The 12,584-nt window shown below is 41.6% G+C and overlaps 3 protein-coding genes across 3 annotated transcripts; 1 reads left to right on the plus strand and 2 right to left on the minus strand.

Annotated features, from left to right (window-relative positions):
* Nucleotides 1-1,369: 1,369 nt before the first annotated feature.
* EAE97_006473 (uncharacterized protein) lies at nucleotides 1,370-1,933 on the minus strand (the record flags this gene model as incomplete). The annotated part of the gene is made up of 2 exons (XM_038876986.1): nucleotides 1,370-1,759; nucleotides 1,823-1,933. The coding sequence occupies 2 exons, from the start codon at nucleotides 1,931-1,933 to the stop codon at nucleotides 1,370-1,372; spliced, it is 501 nt and encodes a 166-aa protein (XP_038731918.1).
* A 1,677-nt stretch (nucleotides 1,934-3,610) lies between these two features.
* EAE97_006474 (uncharacterized protein) lies at nucleotides 3,611-6,314 on the plus strand (the record flags this gene model as incomplete). The annotated part of the gene is made up of 8 exons (XM_038876987.1): nucleotides 3,611-3,709; nucleotides 3,773-4,102; nucleotides 4,171-4,253; nucleotides 4,286-4,559; nucleotides 4,620-4,826; nucleotides 4,886-5,025; nucleotides 5,764-5,898; nucleotides 5,974-6,314. 8 exons carry the CDS (start codon nucleotides 3,611-3,613, stop codon nucleotides 6,281-6,283), a joined length of 1,578 nt encoding a protein of 525 aa, XP_038731919.1. The 3' UTR covers nucleotides 6,284-6,314.
* Nucleotides 6,315-7,990: 1,676 nt separating this feature from the next.
* On the minus strand, nucleotides 7,991-11,570 carry EAE97_006475 (uncharacterized protein; the record flags this gene model as incomplete). The annotated part of the gene is made up of 8 exons (XM_038876988.1): nucleotides 7,991-9,104; nucleotides 9,152-10,169; nucleotides 10,404-11,061; nucleotides 11,123-11,188; nucleotides 11,243-11,261; nucleotides 11,324-11,382; nucleotides 11,446-11,511; nucleotides 11,568-11,570. 8 exons carry the CDS (start codon nucleotides 11,568-11,570, stop codon nucleotides 7,991-7,993), a joined length of 3,003 nt encoding a protein of 1,000 aa, XP_038731920.1.
* Nucleotides 11,571-12,584: the final 1,014 nt, after the last annotated feature.

The following is a 12,584-nucleotide window of genomic DNA, read 5'->3' on the forward strand; positions in this document are numbered from 1 at the left end:
CAATATTTGAACATCTAGACAGCTAGACAGCTGGATGGACTCAGCGAGAAAATATTCATCTCATTCAATCCAATATCTCGATATCCAGATGTATAAACATCTACCCAAATTATACAAGCAAAAGAGCCTTGCGAGAGAGCATTGTTATCATGGTAAAACTTATACATACGCATACACATTTACAACCATATCTATTTTAGCATCTAGATCCCCAAATCCCCAGATCTCTCAAGTTTCAGATCTCTAAATCCACGAATTCACATGTGATATGAACGCAAAAAGTGCCTCTTATGGGGTACGGGATACGGGATGCGGAGTGCGAGATGCGGGGTAAGGGAAATGGGTTAGGGAGAAGGGAGATATCTTCATTATAGTAACGGATGAATGTGAAGATTCTATTAGCAGAGTGAAAGTCAGAGTTGGATGGTGATATGATGATTATAATGTAGTATTATATTATACAGATGTTTATAATGTTATAGCCTTCTCATTTCTCTTTTACCTGTTAGCTTTTATTTCAATTAATAAAACATCTCTATAATTGTAATAAACTACCTACCTAGATGTTTAATTCTTCTTACTAAATTAAAAAAAATTTGAGCAAAATTTTATAAAATGATGTGATGGCGTAGTACCAATTCTATCTCTCCCCTGGTTTGTTTTTGCTCCGATGTATTGATTGAATTGCGCGCCCCATCTATCTATTCATATTTGCAGTAATCTTAATATATATAATTCAACCTTGGAAGCACATGTGTTCTCAAAAATTTCCAAGGCTTGTCTCTCTTGATTAGGAAGTGCTTGAGAGAGTTTATAATTCTTTGGTGGGATGATTAGTATTGATTAATACCTGTTAGATGTGAATCTCCCAATATCAATATTGGGTATACAGATTGGTGGGGGTCTCTTCAAGAAGAAACTATTGAATTACGCTAAAAGTTATTCTTTTCGGAAATTCATGAAAATAGCAGTTTTCAGCGTCCCACGTTGTAATTTGTATATAGTGTAGAAACTAAGTAAAAGTATTATATGTTTTGAGAATATCATGATGTCCTTCTTTCTGGGGGGTTCAAATAAGCTTAGTTATCAGAATCACACTGCAAATTTAGAGAGGATTTGATACTATGGATACCCACAGGTCTATGCAACTACTACTGTTGTATACCTTCGAATATTACTTGGCTGTTCGTGCTTCCTCTTCTAATGCGTCTTATCTTTATTCATCCCCGCTTCTTTCTCAAAAAATGTATTCCACTTCAACCAGCTTCATCTTCTCCACTAATCAGATGTGTCACATATCAGCTTCCTCCGCATCACCAAGTGACAGACAGCACATCTAATGATACAATGCAGCCATCTCCTGCACATTTCAATACTTCCGCATATTCTCGGCCCCCAAAGCTCTAACCTCACCATCCAGATGTGCCCACAACACTTCCCCAAAACTCTCCATCAAACCTCTCAGATGCGAAAGCTGCAGCTCGCTCTCGCCAGTGCGACACTTCTTCACATATCGATGCATGTTATCTAGTCCGTGATGAATCTCACGATGCTGACCGATAAGCTCCTCGCGAAACTCTGGCATTCGCGCAGCCAGCTCGGGGGAAAAGTGTCGCTCTTCGATTGTATGGTGCAGGGTGAGTTGCGTACAGAAAGATTCGGCGAGCTTGAGGAATGCGTGGATGGATTGGTGGCTGGAGCGTTTGTTGTCGCTGCAGACGCTGTAGATCTCATTCCACATCCTGCGGAAATTGTTGTGCTGAGGAGGATTGTCAGTGTTGTTCTGGCTGGACTGCGGGAATCGATCAAGTCAAGTCCTTACGAATGTATCCATGTGGTCTGCTAGTCTATTATAAGCTTTGAAGTCGGATGCATTAAGTATAGGAAGCTGGGTTAATGCTTCCTCAAAACCAGTTTGTTGACTCCCCATCATGATGTGTTCGGTTGATGATGTAGTGTAGATGAAAGACTTGTTGCAGTATTTTTATTGTAGCAGTGTAGGCGAATGTGTATAGTATTATAGATGATGAGCAAAGGCCAAGAATCCCTACTGGGCGGTCATTTTTAAGGTAACAATCCGATAATTATCACAATGCCAATCTAGAGCAAGAGTACCAATAATTCTTAAGAAGGATCGAGAATCATCAGAAGGGGATGAATCAGCTCTAAGTTATTACAATAATGGCTTTCCTTAGGACTACGAGTAGAGTAAAGGTGATTTAGCGACCTTTCCAAATTCGTTCGGACTCGGGATCACTATCATTAGCGAACCTAGTAGTAAATTTGTAGGCAGATTTAGAGCTGAATCCGAGAGACCCCGGGCGATGAGATTTCTTGAACAAATCAGAAATTTCACTTTGCTTTCATTTTCAGAAGAACTTGAAGATCAAAAGAAAAGGTTGCAAAGGTTCTCAAATGCTAAAAAGGGGTCAACTACCTGAGGAATAGTATTTGCTAGCTAGTCATAAACTAGAATTGCCCCTCATTGACCCTCATTTTAGTACGTACTCTCAGTACTCTTCGATGCACGATGTAGTACATTTTGTGGTTCCATGACATTTACGTAGAATCAGTGTCCGTAGGTAAATATTGTTTCTATGCCCTGGATTTTGCACTACAAAAGGAGGAGTTGTTAGCTCCGAGTCTCTGACTAATTTAGTTTTCTTCGAGGTGGACTGAAACTGCATACATACCAGATAGCTTCGGCCCTTATGAGCTAGAAGTATTGTAAATACATTTTACAATTACATTAGTCAATCTCCTCAGAAACAGTCAAGCTTCGGGCTTCCACGCACCTCTCATTGAATAATTTATCAAACTGAAGCTTTCGGGAATATATTCTGAAGTCTCTGCCGCAGAGGTCATGTTAAACGTGCAGGTGCCATAGCCCTAAAATTCACAAGTAGGACGGCGTTACAAGATTGAAGTCAATATGGAATGCGAAATATTCGACTCACGAAAACGTGTACTCGGGTGAAATTTTTATAGAGAGGATGACTGGGCTGGAGTGTAGATCTCACCCTACATAAATGTTAAAGATTATATCCATCCAGGTGTTGTTCTAAGTAGCGATGGCAAGAAACTATTGGCTGCCGAAGAAGGATCCCATAAGAATGGTTTCATTACTTCGAAGGCTATACCATGTGACAAGTTTGTTGATCGATCTATACTTCTGCATTCCGACGGAAGTTGTGCATGAGTATTTACAGACGCAAGCAGCCTGGGAATAGTATAATCTCTGGAAAGAAGTGGCGAAAACAGGAAGAAAGTACAGTATGGATGGAAAATGCATCTCACGAAACCTAACTGTGGAGTCCGGCATTTCGGACATGGTTGACCTTATAGTCCCGAGTCCCGAGCCAATTAGGCTTAGCGCACACCATCATCAACGGTAAGATCTCGAAGTTGTAGATCTACCTATGTCGTCGAAGCTGGTTGTCCATTGATCAGTACGACATGATGTAATCCGAAATATTGAACATATGCCGACTCATGAGATATAAAATGCGTGTGTTCGGCATTATAGTCTAGCATTCCATTCACATTGATCCCATTGATTCTCATAGTATTAAATTCTACCTTCAATAATCTTTATATTCTATATCTTGAAATGTCCAAGATTCTCAATGTTGTCGGTGCTACTGGAGCGCAAGGTGGCTCTGTGGTTGCGGACACTAGTGATTTGGCAAGCCTTGTCAAAGCATTTGAGGTAAGTGATTTCGAAGCCCAACGGGGGCGAATAGCTAATACTACCATGCGCTAATTGAAACAGGGTTCTTATGCCATCTTCGTTGTCACCGACTTCTTCGCCTCCTTCGCTACCAAAGATGCCGAAGAGACTGTTGCTATTGAGTCTACTCAGGGTATCAACTGCGCAAAGGCTGCTTCCAAAACCACCACTCTTGAGCACTACATCTGGAGCACACTCCCTGACAACCAGAAGATCTCCAACGGAAAATGCTCTGTGCCTCACTTTGAAAGCAAGACCAAGGTCGATGAGTACATTCGTCAGTACAAGGCATTGCTGGCTAAGACGACTTTCCTTTTCATCACCTACTACGCCACAAATATTCTTATGCCCATGTTCACACCTACCCTATTCGTGAGTCGAATGTTCTCGTTCCACTATCAATCGATACGTCATTTGGCTAATGTTCTGTTTTGACGTAGAAAACCACTGGCAAGCACGTCCAGCTGCTACCTATTGCCGAAGACACCCCAATCACTACACTGGGTGCGACAGTGATCAATACGTAGCATAATTTGATCATTTTTTCGATGCTAGCCTTGGTCTGGTGTCTAAAGAGCACTTTGAAGCACGTCTTCGCTATCACTTTGCTCAAAAAGATATGGCTGATGATGACCCAGCTTGGTATGCTCTGCGAAACACAGTTTATGCTTCTTGTTACAGACTCGGCTCATCTAATATGCCGTACTCGAATATGTCTGGCGAAATTCAGGGGCAAGCTTGGCGATACTTTGAAAAAGCCTTGGATGTCCATACCGAGCTTTTATATGGAAGCACGGGTCTTATGGCAGTGCAAGCATTGACTGCAATGGTTCGATTTTCCCATGCCACCGGCAGTTCATCTTTGATCTGACAGAATTTTCATTGACAGGGATTCTTTGCTGAAGGCCTTGCCGGCCCCTCTCTTGCGTACATGCTTGTTTCCTGTGCAACGCGGTTAGCTCAGGCGAAAGGTCTCCACAGGCAACCTGCACAATCTTGGAATTTGCCACTAGCTAAACAACAGCATCGAGTTAGACTGTTCTGGACCCTTTATATCCTCGAGAAGCATATAAGCTACAGATCAGGCCGACCATCGGTGAGTCTATTGTTGATGAGCTAGCACTTTCAGAATTGAAGACTTAATAACTGGTGTAGATCATTGAAGACGACGACATTAGTTGCCCCTTTCCGAGCACTCAGCTTGCTAACAATACCACGTACATCGATCCTTTCATTTACATAATACAGCATGCTCAAATTTCCTCTCGAATCGCAAAGCAACTAACAAGTGGAAGGTCATTCCGTCAAACAAACTCAAAAACTCTAGAAGTGATACACGAACTCAACAAAGAGCTCCAAGAATGGCGGGACACTCTGCCACAATTCTTACAGCCAGATGCGCCCACTACTAGACATGGAAAACGCTCAGAATATATCAATATGTAAGAGTTGTAGCCTCAGCTTATCGCACACTAAGCGAAAACACACTAAAAACTCTTATTTCTTCAACTTTTGAATTATATATTATTTCAATCAAAAAATAAAATTAATTTTTTGAATAGATATTTATAATAATAATTTAATAAAATAATTTAAAAAAATGAATAGAATATTTTTAATAATTTTTTTAAAGAAATTGTAGATCTTTGAAATCAAAACTTTCAAAAATTTCAAAAAAATCGATTTTTTTGTATAGTAAAAGTGTTATATATAATAATTTTTGAAAAATTTCAATTTTAAAAATCAACAATTTTTCCAAAAAAATTATTAAAAATATTCTATTTATTTTTTTAGATTTAAAATACTAATATCTTTTATATATCAAATTTTCAAATCAATAATTCAATATTTAATGAAATAATTAAAGAAATTAATTTATATGAAAAAACAGCTTTTTTGCAGGGATTTTGTCACGAAATAAGGTGGTGTGCGATAAGCTGAGGCCACAACTCTTACCATATCATGTATCTTCGCTATGCTTATTATGGCAGCATCATGGCAATTCATTCAATTCTCACGCACCCCTGGAACAGCTCTCTGTTTGGATCTGGTCAGTCTTCAGCACTGCGAAGTCGGATTTCGATAAGTTCACATGCTGTTGTCAATGCGGCCAGGGCAATAATACTGGATACCGACGCAATTCAAGTCGATGCATCGACACCTATATGGTATGTCTTTCAGCACAATTCACGCTCAGCTGGCGGCTGAACATGTTCGAACGCCTTATATTAAAACATGTATAGGCTAGCATTCTATTTCCCTCTCGTGAGCGCTATCAATATATTTATCTATATTCTGAAATATCCTGCTCTCCCAACAACATCGTCTGATGTGGCCCTACTAGATATCTGCACTGGTCACTTCAGCCGCTTGGAGTTAGCATCTCCAGACACTGCTTTGCCTTTCATTCGGGAGATCGCGAGATTGGCCCGTTCAACCGTTGAATCTGTAAAAAACTCAGCAGCATCTCCAGGCTCGTTGTTAGGGGCAGACGTCATGGCGCCTTCGGTTGCGCAGCCCTCGGTTCCACATGCACGCAATCTTTACACATGATCGACTAGAAGCTAAGCAATATAAAATGCAGTCACCTGGTGAAGATATTTTGGAATTGTTTTCGGATAATTGGGGCACAATGTTTCCATCTCTCAATGATGAAAATCTCGCTGCCTTCACGTTCGACTAACAATGGATCAAGCATCGCATATGTGATCTATAAATTAGAACATAATAAAACCAGTTTCAAATACAATGATTCGCCATATTGACTAAATTACTAATCTTATTTGATTACAGTAATATAACTTATATAGACTCTATCACTTAAACTTTAAAGCCTGCGAAACAAACAAGAGAAATACATATATATATATATTTCTAATGGATCTCAAGACATAATAATAAATATGACGAAAATTTCAAAGCGGTCGATATGAGAATTTCCAACCTCACATTTTGAGTTTCGTTGAATATGACATCTGAATCGTCGTCTGCATTCTGTACGGAACAACAACTTGAGAATTCCTTCCAGAAGCAGCCGTTCTTCTTCATCCTCACTATTGTATCATAATTATCTGCCTCTACCACGTATCCATGTCGGTTGTATCTTGGAATGTATCTTGGTGCTCAGAGATAAGAATGAGAATGCGTCGGTGTCCATGCTTGACAGAACAGGGAGATGAAGCACTTTGGAATATACCGCATTTGAAACTCAAGATTATATATATATATATATTAACACATCCCAATGTTAGCATTCTTGAGGAACCTCTGACAGGGCCATGCTTGATACGCGGCTAGCGCCGGCTCTGCATAGGTAGGTATATAGAATTCGGAAAGCGTTGTAGTGAACAACAGCGATTCTTAATATGGGGCATTAGTAAATGCTTAATAGAGTATGGTATAAAAGAGTTACTTGGAATAGATTGAACAATGAAGAATAGACTAGCGGTGCCTTGCAATCGAAGATGATGGCATACATTATCATGTTCGAACAAAGTTGGTTGATAGGCAGTGAAATAATTCTTTGCTATTTTCTAGGCTCTGTATTATCATTCCTTTTATCATCCTTCTCAATACCGGTTTCCATAAGATTTTGCTGCTCTCTGCATCCTCGCTATTATTTTATTTTTTTCTCTTTATTGATCTCACGGTCATATCTCCTTGTTGCTGGGGGAATAAGAAGTATAACAAAAATCCATTCTCGAGCTCCTCAAAATCACCATAATCGGAATCGCACACACACGAATTAAAGACCCTTTACACACAAAAAATTCATATGTATTTTGGGTATTCGCATCACTCACTATACTACTGCTCTCTTCTGCTCTCTTCGCTCACTCATAATCCTGCAGTACATAATATTCCATACAAACACAGCTCCAATCTCTCCTCTCTTCCCTATCCCTCTCAGTGCCAACTAATCATCAAAATACAACTCCCCAACACCATCAAAATGCAACGCAAGCAATGCCTTTCCTCACCACAAACCGTCTAAATACAAGCCAATCCATTTTGTAAAATACCATATATGCATGCACTTCCGTAATTTTTGAGATTTCCTTATTTCCCAACTTCAGATATGTTTTTGAAGCCAACAACCCCATCCATAAACTCCCCCAAAAGCTAATTTCAAATACATAGAACCAATGAACTCCATGCGCGCTCAAGGTTTTCTATGTGAAATAGCCATGAACAAAATGTAGCAGTAGGTCTTGCGAGCGCTCATGATCTAACATCCTTAAACTGTGAAACACTTATCATTCAACGCTTTCTCTGTCTCTTCGCCGCTTCGCTTCTAGTTTGTCTCTCTTCCTCAACTGCTGGTGGTAAAATAGGAGCCGCTTTCTTAGTTTGCTTACGATTCCGTGGTTGATCCGAATGTAAATGACCCAATTCTTCCATTGCCGTGTTGTTGTGCCAGGATAAGCATCGATGAGCGGTGTGATCAACATGGGGTTGTTGTTTTCCACGAGTCGACATTCGCTTGTGGCTAGAATCGATACTCTTTTCATCGCTAGGGTTGAGATATTCCTTGCGCTTTTCCATGTGAGTAATGATCTTGTCCTTATAAAGTTGGAGTTCTTTTCGAAGTTTCAACTCGTTGTTTCCACGGGCATCAAGCCAATGGAGTAGACCCTCGACTGACTCAGGATCATCATAGTATCCCCATTCACGAGAATTGAATACATGAGTATTTCCTTCCTCCATAACCTTTCTTTCCGGTACGGTCAGGTTGAATTTAAATCGATACTCATCTTGCCACTCAGGTCGCATTTCGATATAACCTTCACGCTCAAGATCATCTGGTCCTTGAATCCAGATACAGCCATTGGCATATCCAGCATCAGCAGTAGAGCTGGTAGGAAGACCGCTATATGGCATACCATTACGCTCAAACCAATAATAGCGATTCCAGAATCGATCCTTACCGAGTACACGAGTACGAGGGCAATCAGCTTCTCGAAGGTCATTATCAAGAATGGCAATTTCTTCCTCGCAATGCTTGATCTCATCATGCAATTTCTGGATGTCTTTGAGAACTTTTGTGAGGGCCTTGGATTGTTTAGGAGCCTTAGGTTCAGCTTCTGCTTTTGCTTTCTTCTCCTGTTCGGCCTCACGCTTACGCTTTCGCTCTGCTGCTCGATCTAATCCACGGCGTAATGATCGAGTCGGAGGAGCCTCTGCATCCGAGTCCATGATTTCATCTCCATGAGAGTCTTGAACCTCGTCCTCGGCGTCGACCATGGTTACATCTCCGTTAACGCTGACTGAAGCTTCTTTTTCTGCAGGCTTCTCTGTAGCTGGTGCAGGACTTGGTTCGGGTGGTGGTTCAAGTGCTTTGCGCGTTTCGTTGAGCTTCTTGAGAGCATCATGACTAATACAGTTAGTGACTTTCCCCAGAGATGATATTGAATCACTTACGCATCCTTCTTATCACGCTGATACTTTATCTTTTCTTTTCGGAGCTCTGTCATATGTTCACTACTCTCTTCCATGTAACCACGAATTGCCTTAGTCTCCATAGTAAGCATGCAAATAATTTGGAGCGCCTTGATGCGAAGGTTGACGTCAAGTTTGGCATACTGTAGGCGAGCAGTTTCCTGTGTTGGCTCCGAGTCGAGTGGGGCGAGCTCAACAAGGAGTGCTTCACAAGCGGCAAAGTGCCTCTCATCTTTCGAAAGTTGATACAGGAGGCCGACCATGATAGCTTCCCAGCCACCGTTCTTGAAATCACGTTTCCTTAGCTTCTCGATCCATTCAAGACTGTCTTCCATCTCCGCTGCACGATGAGTGTTGACTGGTCCAGCGGGCTCTTCGGGAGGTTGTTCGGCGGCTTTTTGTAAAGCCTCTGCCTCAGCTTTTGCGAGACTACTTCTAGTAGCGCGCCCTCTAGGTTTTGGCTCTGGTTCTGGTGTAGGTGATGGCGCAACGCTGGCCTCACCGTCAGATTCTTCTTCGTCGTCTGACTCCTCTATTTCCGGTAACTGAATTTGTAGCTTTCCATCATCGGCTTCCGCATTGACCAAGATTTTCAAAACAGCACAATGGATTTCGACGAACAGTTCGCAGTCTACATCTTCAGATGTAAATTGTAAGGCTTCGACGAAGTCGTCGAAAGTGAACGAGTCCAATTTAAAGATTTGACAGTAAACATTCAAGGTGTCCCAGGTCTCTAGTAACTGGCCAATAGATGACATGTGAATGCCATTACCCTCGGCCTTTGGTTTTCCTATCATCATTGGATTATCTTGCGAAAAGTATTTGATATCGGGTCGTTTCGGTCCATCAACTCGGGGAGGAACTTCCAAATCTTCAATTGGGTATTTGATAGGAGGTGGTGGGGGAGGAGCCGGAGGAAGCGAAGCAAGAGGCGCAAGCGCAAAGCTAGAGTTGTGAAAATTCTGGAAGTGGGGTCCCGCTTGTTGTGATTGTCCATTGACTTGAAAGGTGTGAGACATGAAGGGAGGAGCTTGAGGATGAGGATTGAATGGAATTTGAGGAGGGGGATTATAATTGGGGTGGGGATGAGAAGGATGAGGAGGAGGAGGGTGAGAATTGAATGGAATTTGTGGCGGATTGTAATTGGGGTGGGGTTGGGGGTAGAATTGATGGGGAGGGAAATGTGCGGGGATGAAATTCAAAGGAGCTTGCTCTAAAAATGGCTGCTGCTTACCCTTTGCTAGTTGGGATTGTTGCTGCTTGCTTTTATGGCTTTTGGGTGCTGGCTTCAACTCCGGGAGTCTAGCTTGTGGTCCATTTCCTCCATGAAAGCTTCCAATCATATTATCAAAATCAGTCCCTCCCGATTTTTTCTGAGATTGATTATGTTTCCTTTCTGCAGCTTTACTCTCATATCGAAGATGTGGAGGAATTCTGGTATCGATATTATAGATGGCAGCCACGTCGTGCTTCACCAGCCAAGGCGCGCCGGTCCATGCCTCTCTCGTAACGGTTTTTTTAATAAAAGATCGCAGAACTTGCTTCGTGAATATCTTGCGATCACGAGTAATATGCTGGTCATCCACCACTGCTTCTTCATTTGGTCGACCATCCAGGCTAACGAAGTATCTCGAGAAAGGTGCGGTTAATGTGCCATCCTGCAGAACTTTGCTTCCGAAGTGCGTCTTTTCTCTAACGGTGCCAGTAAGTCGATCGCCTGTAACAACATGGACTGTAACGACCTCGCCAGGGAAGTAGTCAGATCTGAACTCTTCAAAAATAATGTCCACCAAGGTATCGATTCGGGAAATAGTTGAGAATTGTACACGTCTTAGAACTGGTTGCTTCAATGGATTTGGGAATGCCTCTTCGACTTCCTGTGCGCCTGCCAACTTTATAATATGTTAGCCTTTCCTCTTCACTAGCGCGATGCGATCCTTAGAATTCCCGTACCTCACTCTTAAGTGCATCGAAGAATGTTAACTGAGAATGACCAGAAATTTGGCAAATGAATTTATGCTAGATATCATTAGTAAATATTGCCAGCTAGCTACTATTGGGTAAGTTTCGAACCTGTCTATAGAAGTCCATTCTGTTTTTGTTAGCGCGGGTCCTTGGAGGGGTTTTAGTGAGGGGCAAAAAAGTAGAACTTACCGGCCTAAGTATTGTTCATACTCCAAGAAATACTCTCCAGTAGCAGGAATTAGCCAGACCTATGACTATTATTAGCCACCCTGGCATGATAGTAAATCTTTGGGGTAAAATCAAGTTTGTACCTCTGTGTCTTCATTTTCGACATGCGGATTCGGTACATATTGTACTGGCTTCCTCTTGAAGAGAACCTAAGGAAGTTTAGTCATGCTTATAACCTTTGAAGAGATGGAGATTTGAATCTTACCATTGTTATACTTAGTTGGTGTCAAAGGTCATTGACCAAGTAGGAAATCCTGAGGGGGGAAGAGAAAGAATGTTAGTTTCTGATATACCCCTCCATAGAGCGAGTGATATGCTTTGCGCCAAACTTATATAAGAGTTGAAAATCTTAATAAATCGGTGGTGATTTGATCTAACGGTGACGTGGAGTGGAGTATTGTAGAAAGGGTGATTGTGATCACCCTTCCACCGTTTGGGTGGTGTTTGTGGAAGTATATCAATATCAGTAGCTAAACTTACAGATATAGCTCAAGACGCGTCCAGGGTCTCGGTACGTGATCTAGAAATCCTTCAAACTTGTAGAATGGATGTGGTGAGTGGATGGTTGATGAAATTTGTTGATTGTTACGCGTTGTAAGAGTTGACAAGAGGAGGAAGAAGAAGTGGATTGGGGAAAAGCAGAAGAACATAAGAAAAGGTCGGGAGGTTGTGCTTAGCGTGGGTGTATGACATGGATACGGACTAGTGAGGACGGAGACCAATTCGAGAACTCGCGACCCATACCCGTATTCAATCCTATTAACTGATATAAATTCTTCAAATGTCATGAATGAAACAACTTTCCTGTGCTCAATATGTAGCCAGAGATGAGATCTATTATATGAATGTACATTGATCAGTTTATCTTTTGATTTGACCCAGTAACCACAAATATATGATTTTGGGGGAAATATTTCCAACTAATAGGCATTTCTCATGTAATGCTCCTCGAATTTCGACCTAACTGCCAAGGACTCGGGAAGAGCTTAAAAGTGCTCGGATGTCATTCTTCTTCTTTGTTATTGACTCTCTATCAGTTCTTGGAGGCAATATTCACTTGTTTGAGCCGTACCGGCGTCTACCGTGTTGCGTAGTGGTCTGTTGATATCGTCCCAAGGGTTCTCTCTAGATTCAGGGGGGGTGAAAAGAACGGCTGTATTGTTCCTTTGAACGATCTACCGATTGATTCCGGGGCATGGTTACTCTAGATGATGTTGTCGTT

This window comes from Botrytis byssoidea (genome assembly GCF_014898295.1).
Source record: "Botrytis byssoidea strain MUCL 94 chromosome Unknown BBYS_012, whole genome shotgun sequence".
Lineage (NCBI taxonomy): Eukaryota > Fungi > Ascomycota > Leotiomycetes > Helotiales > Sclerotiniaceae > Botrytis > Botrytis byssoidea.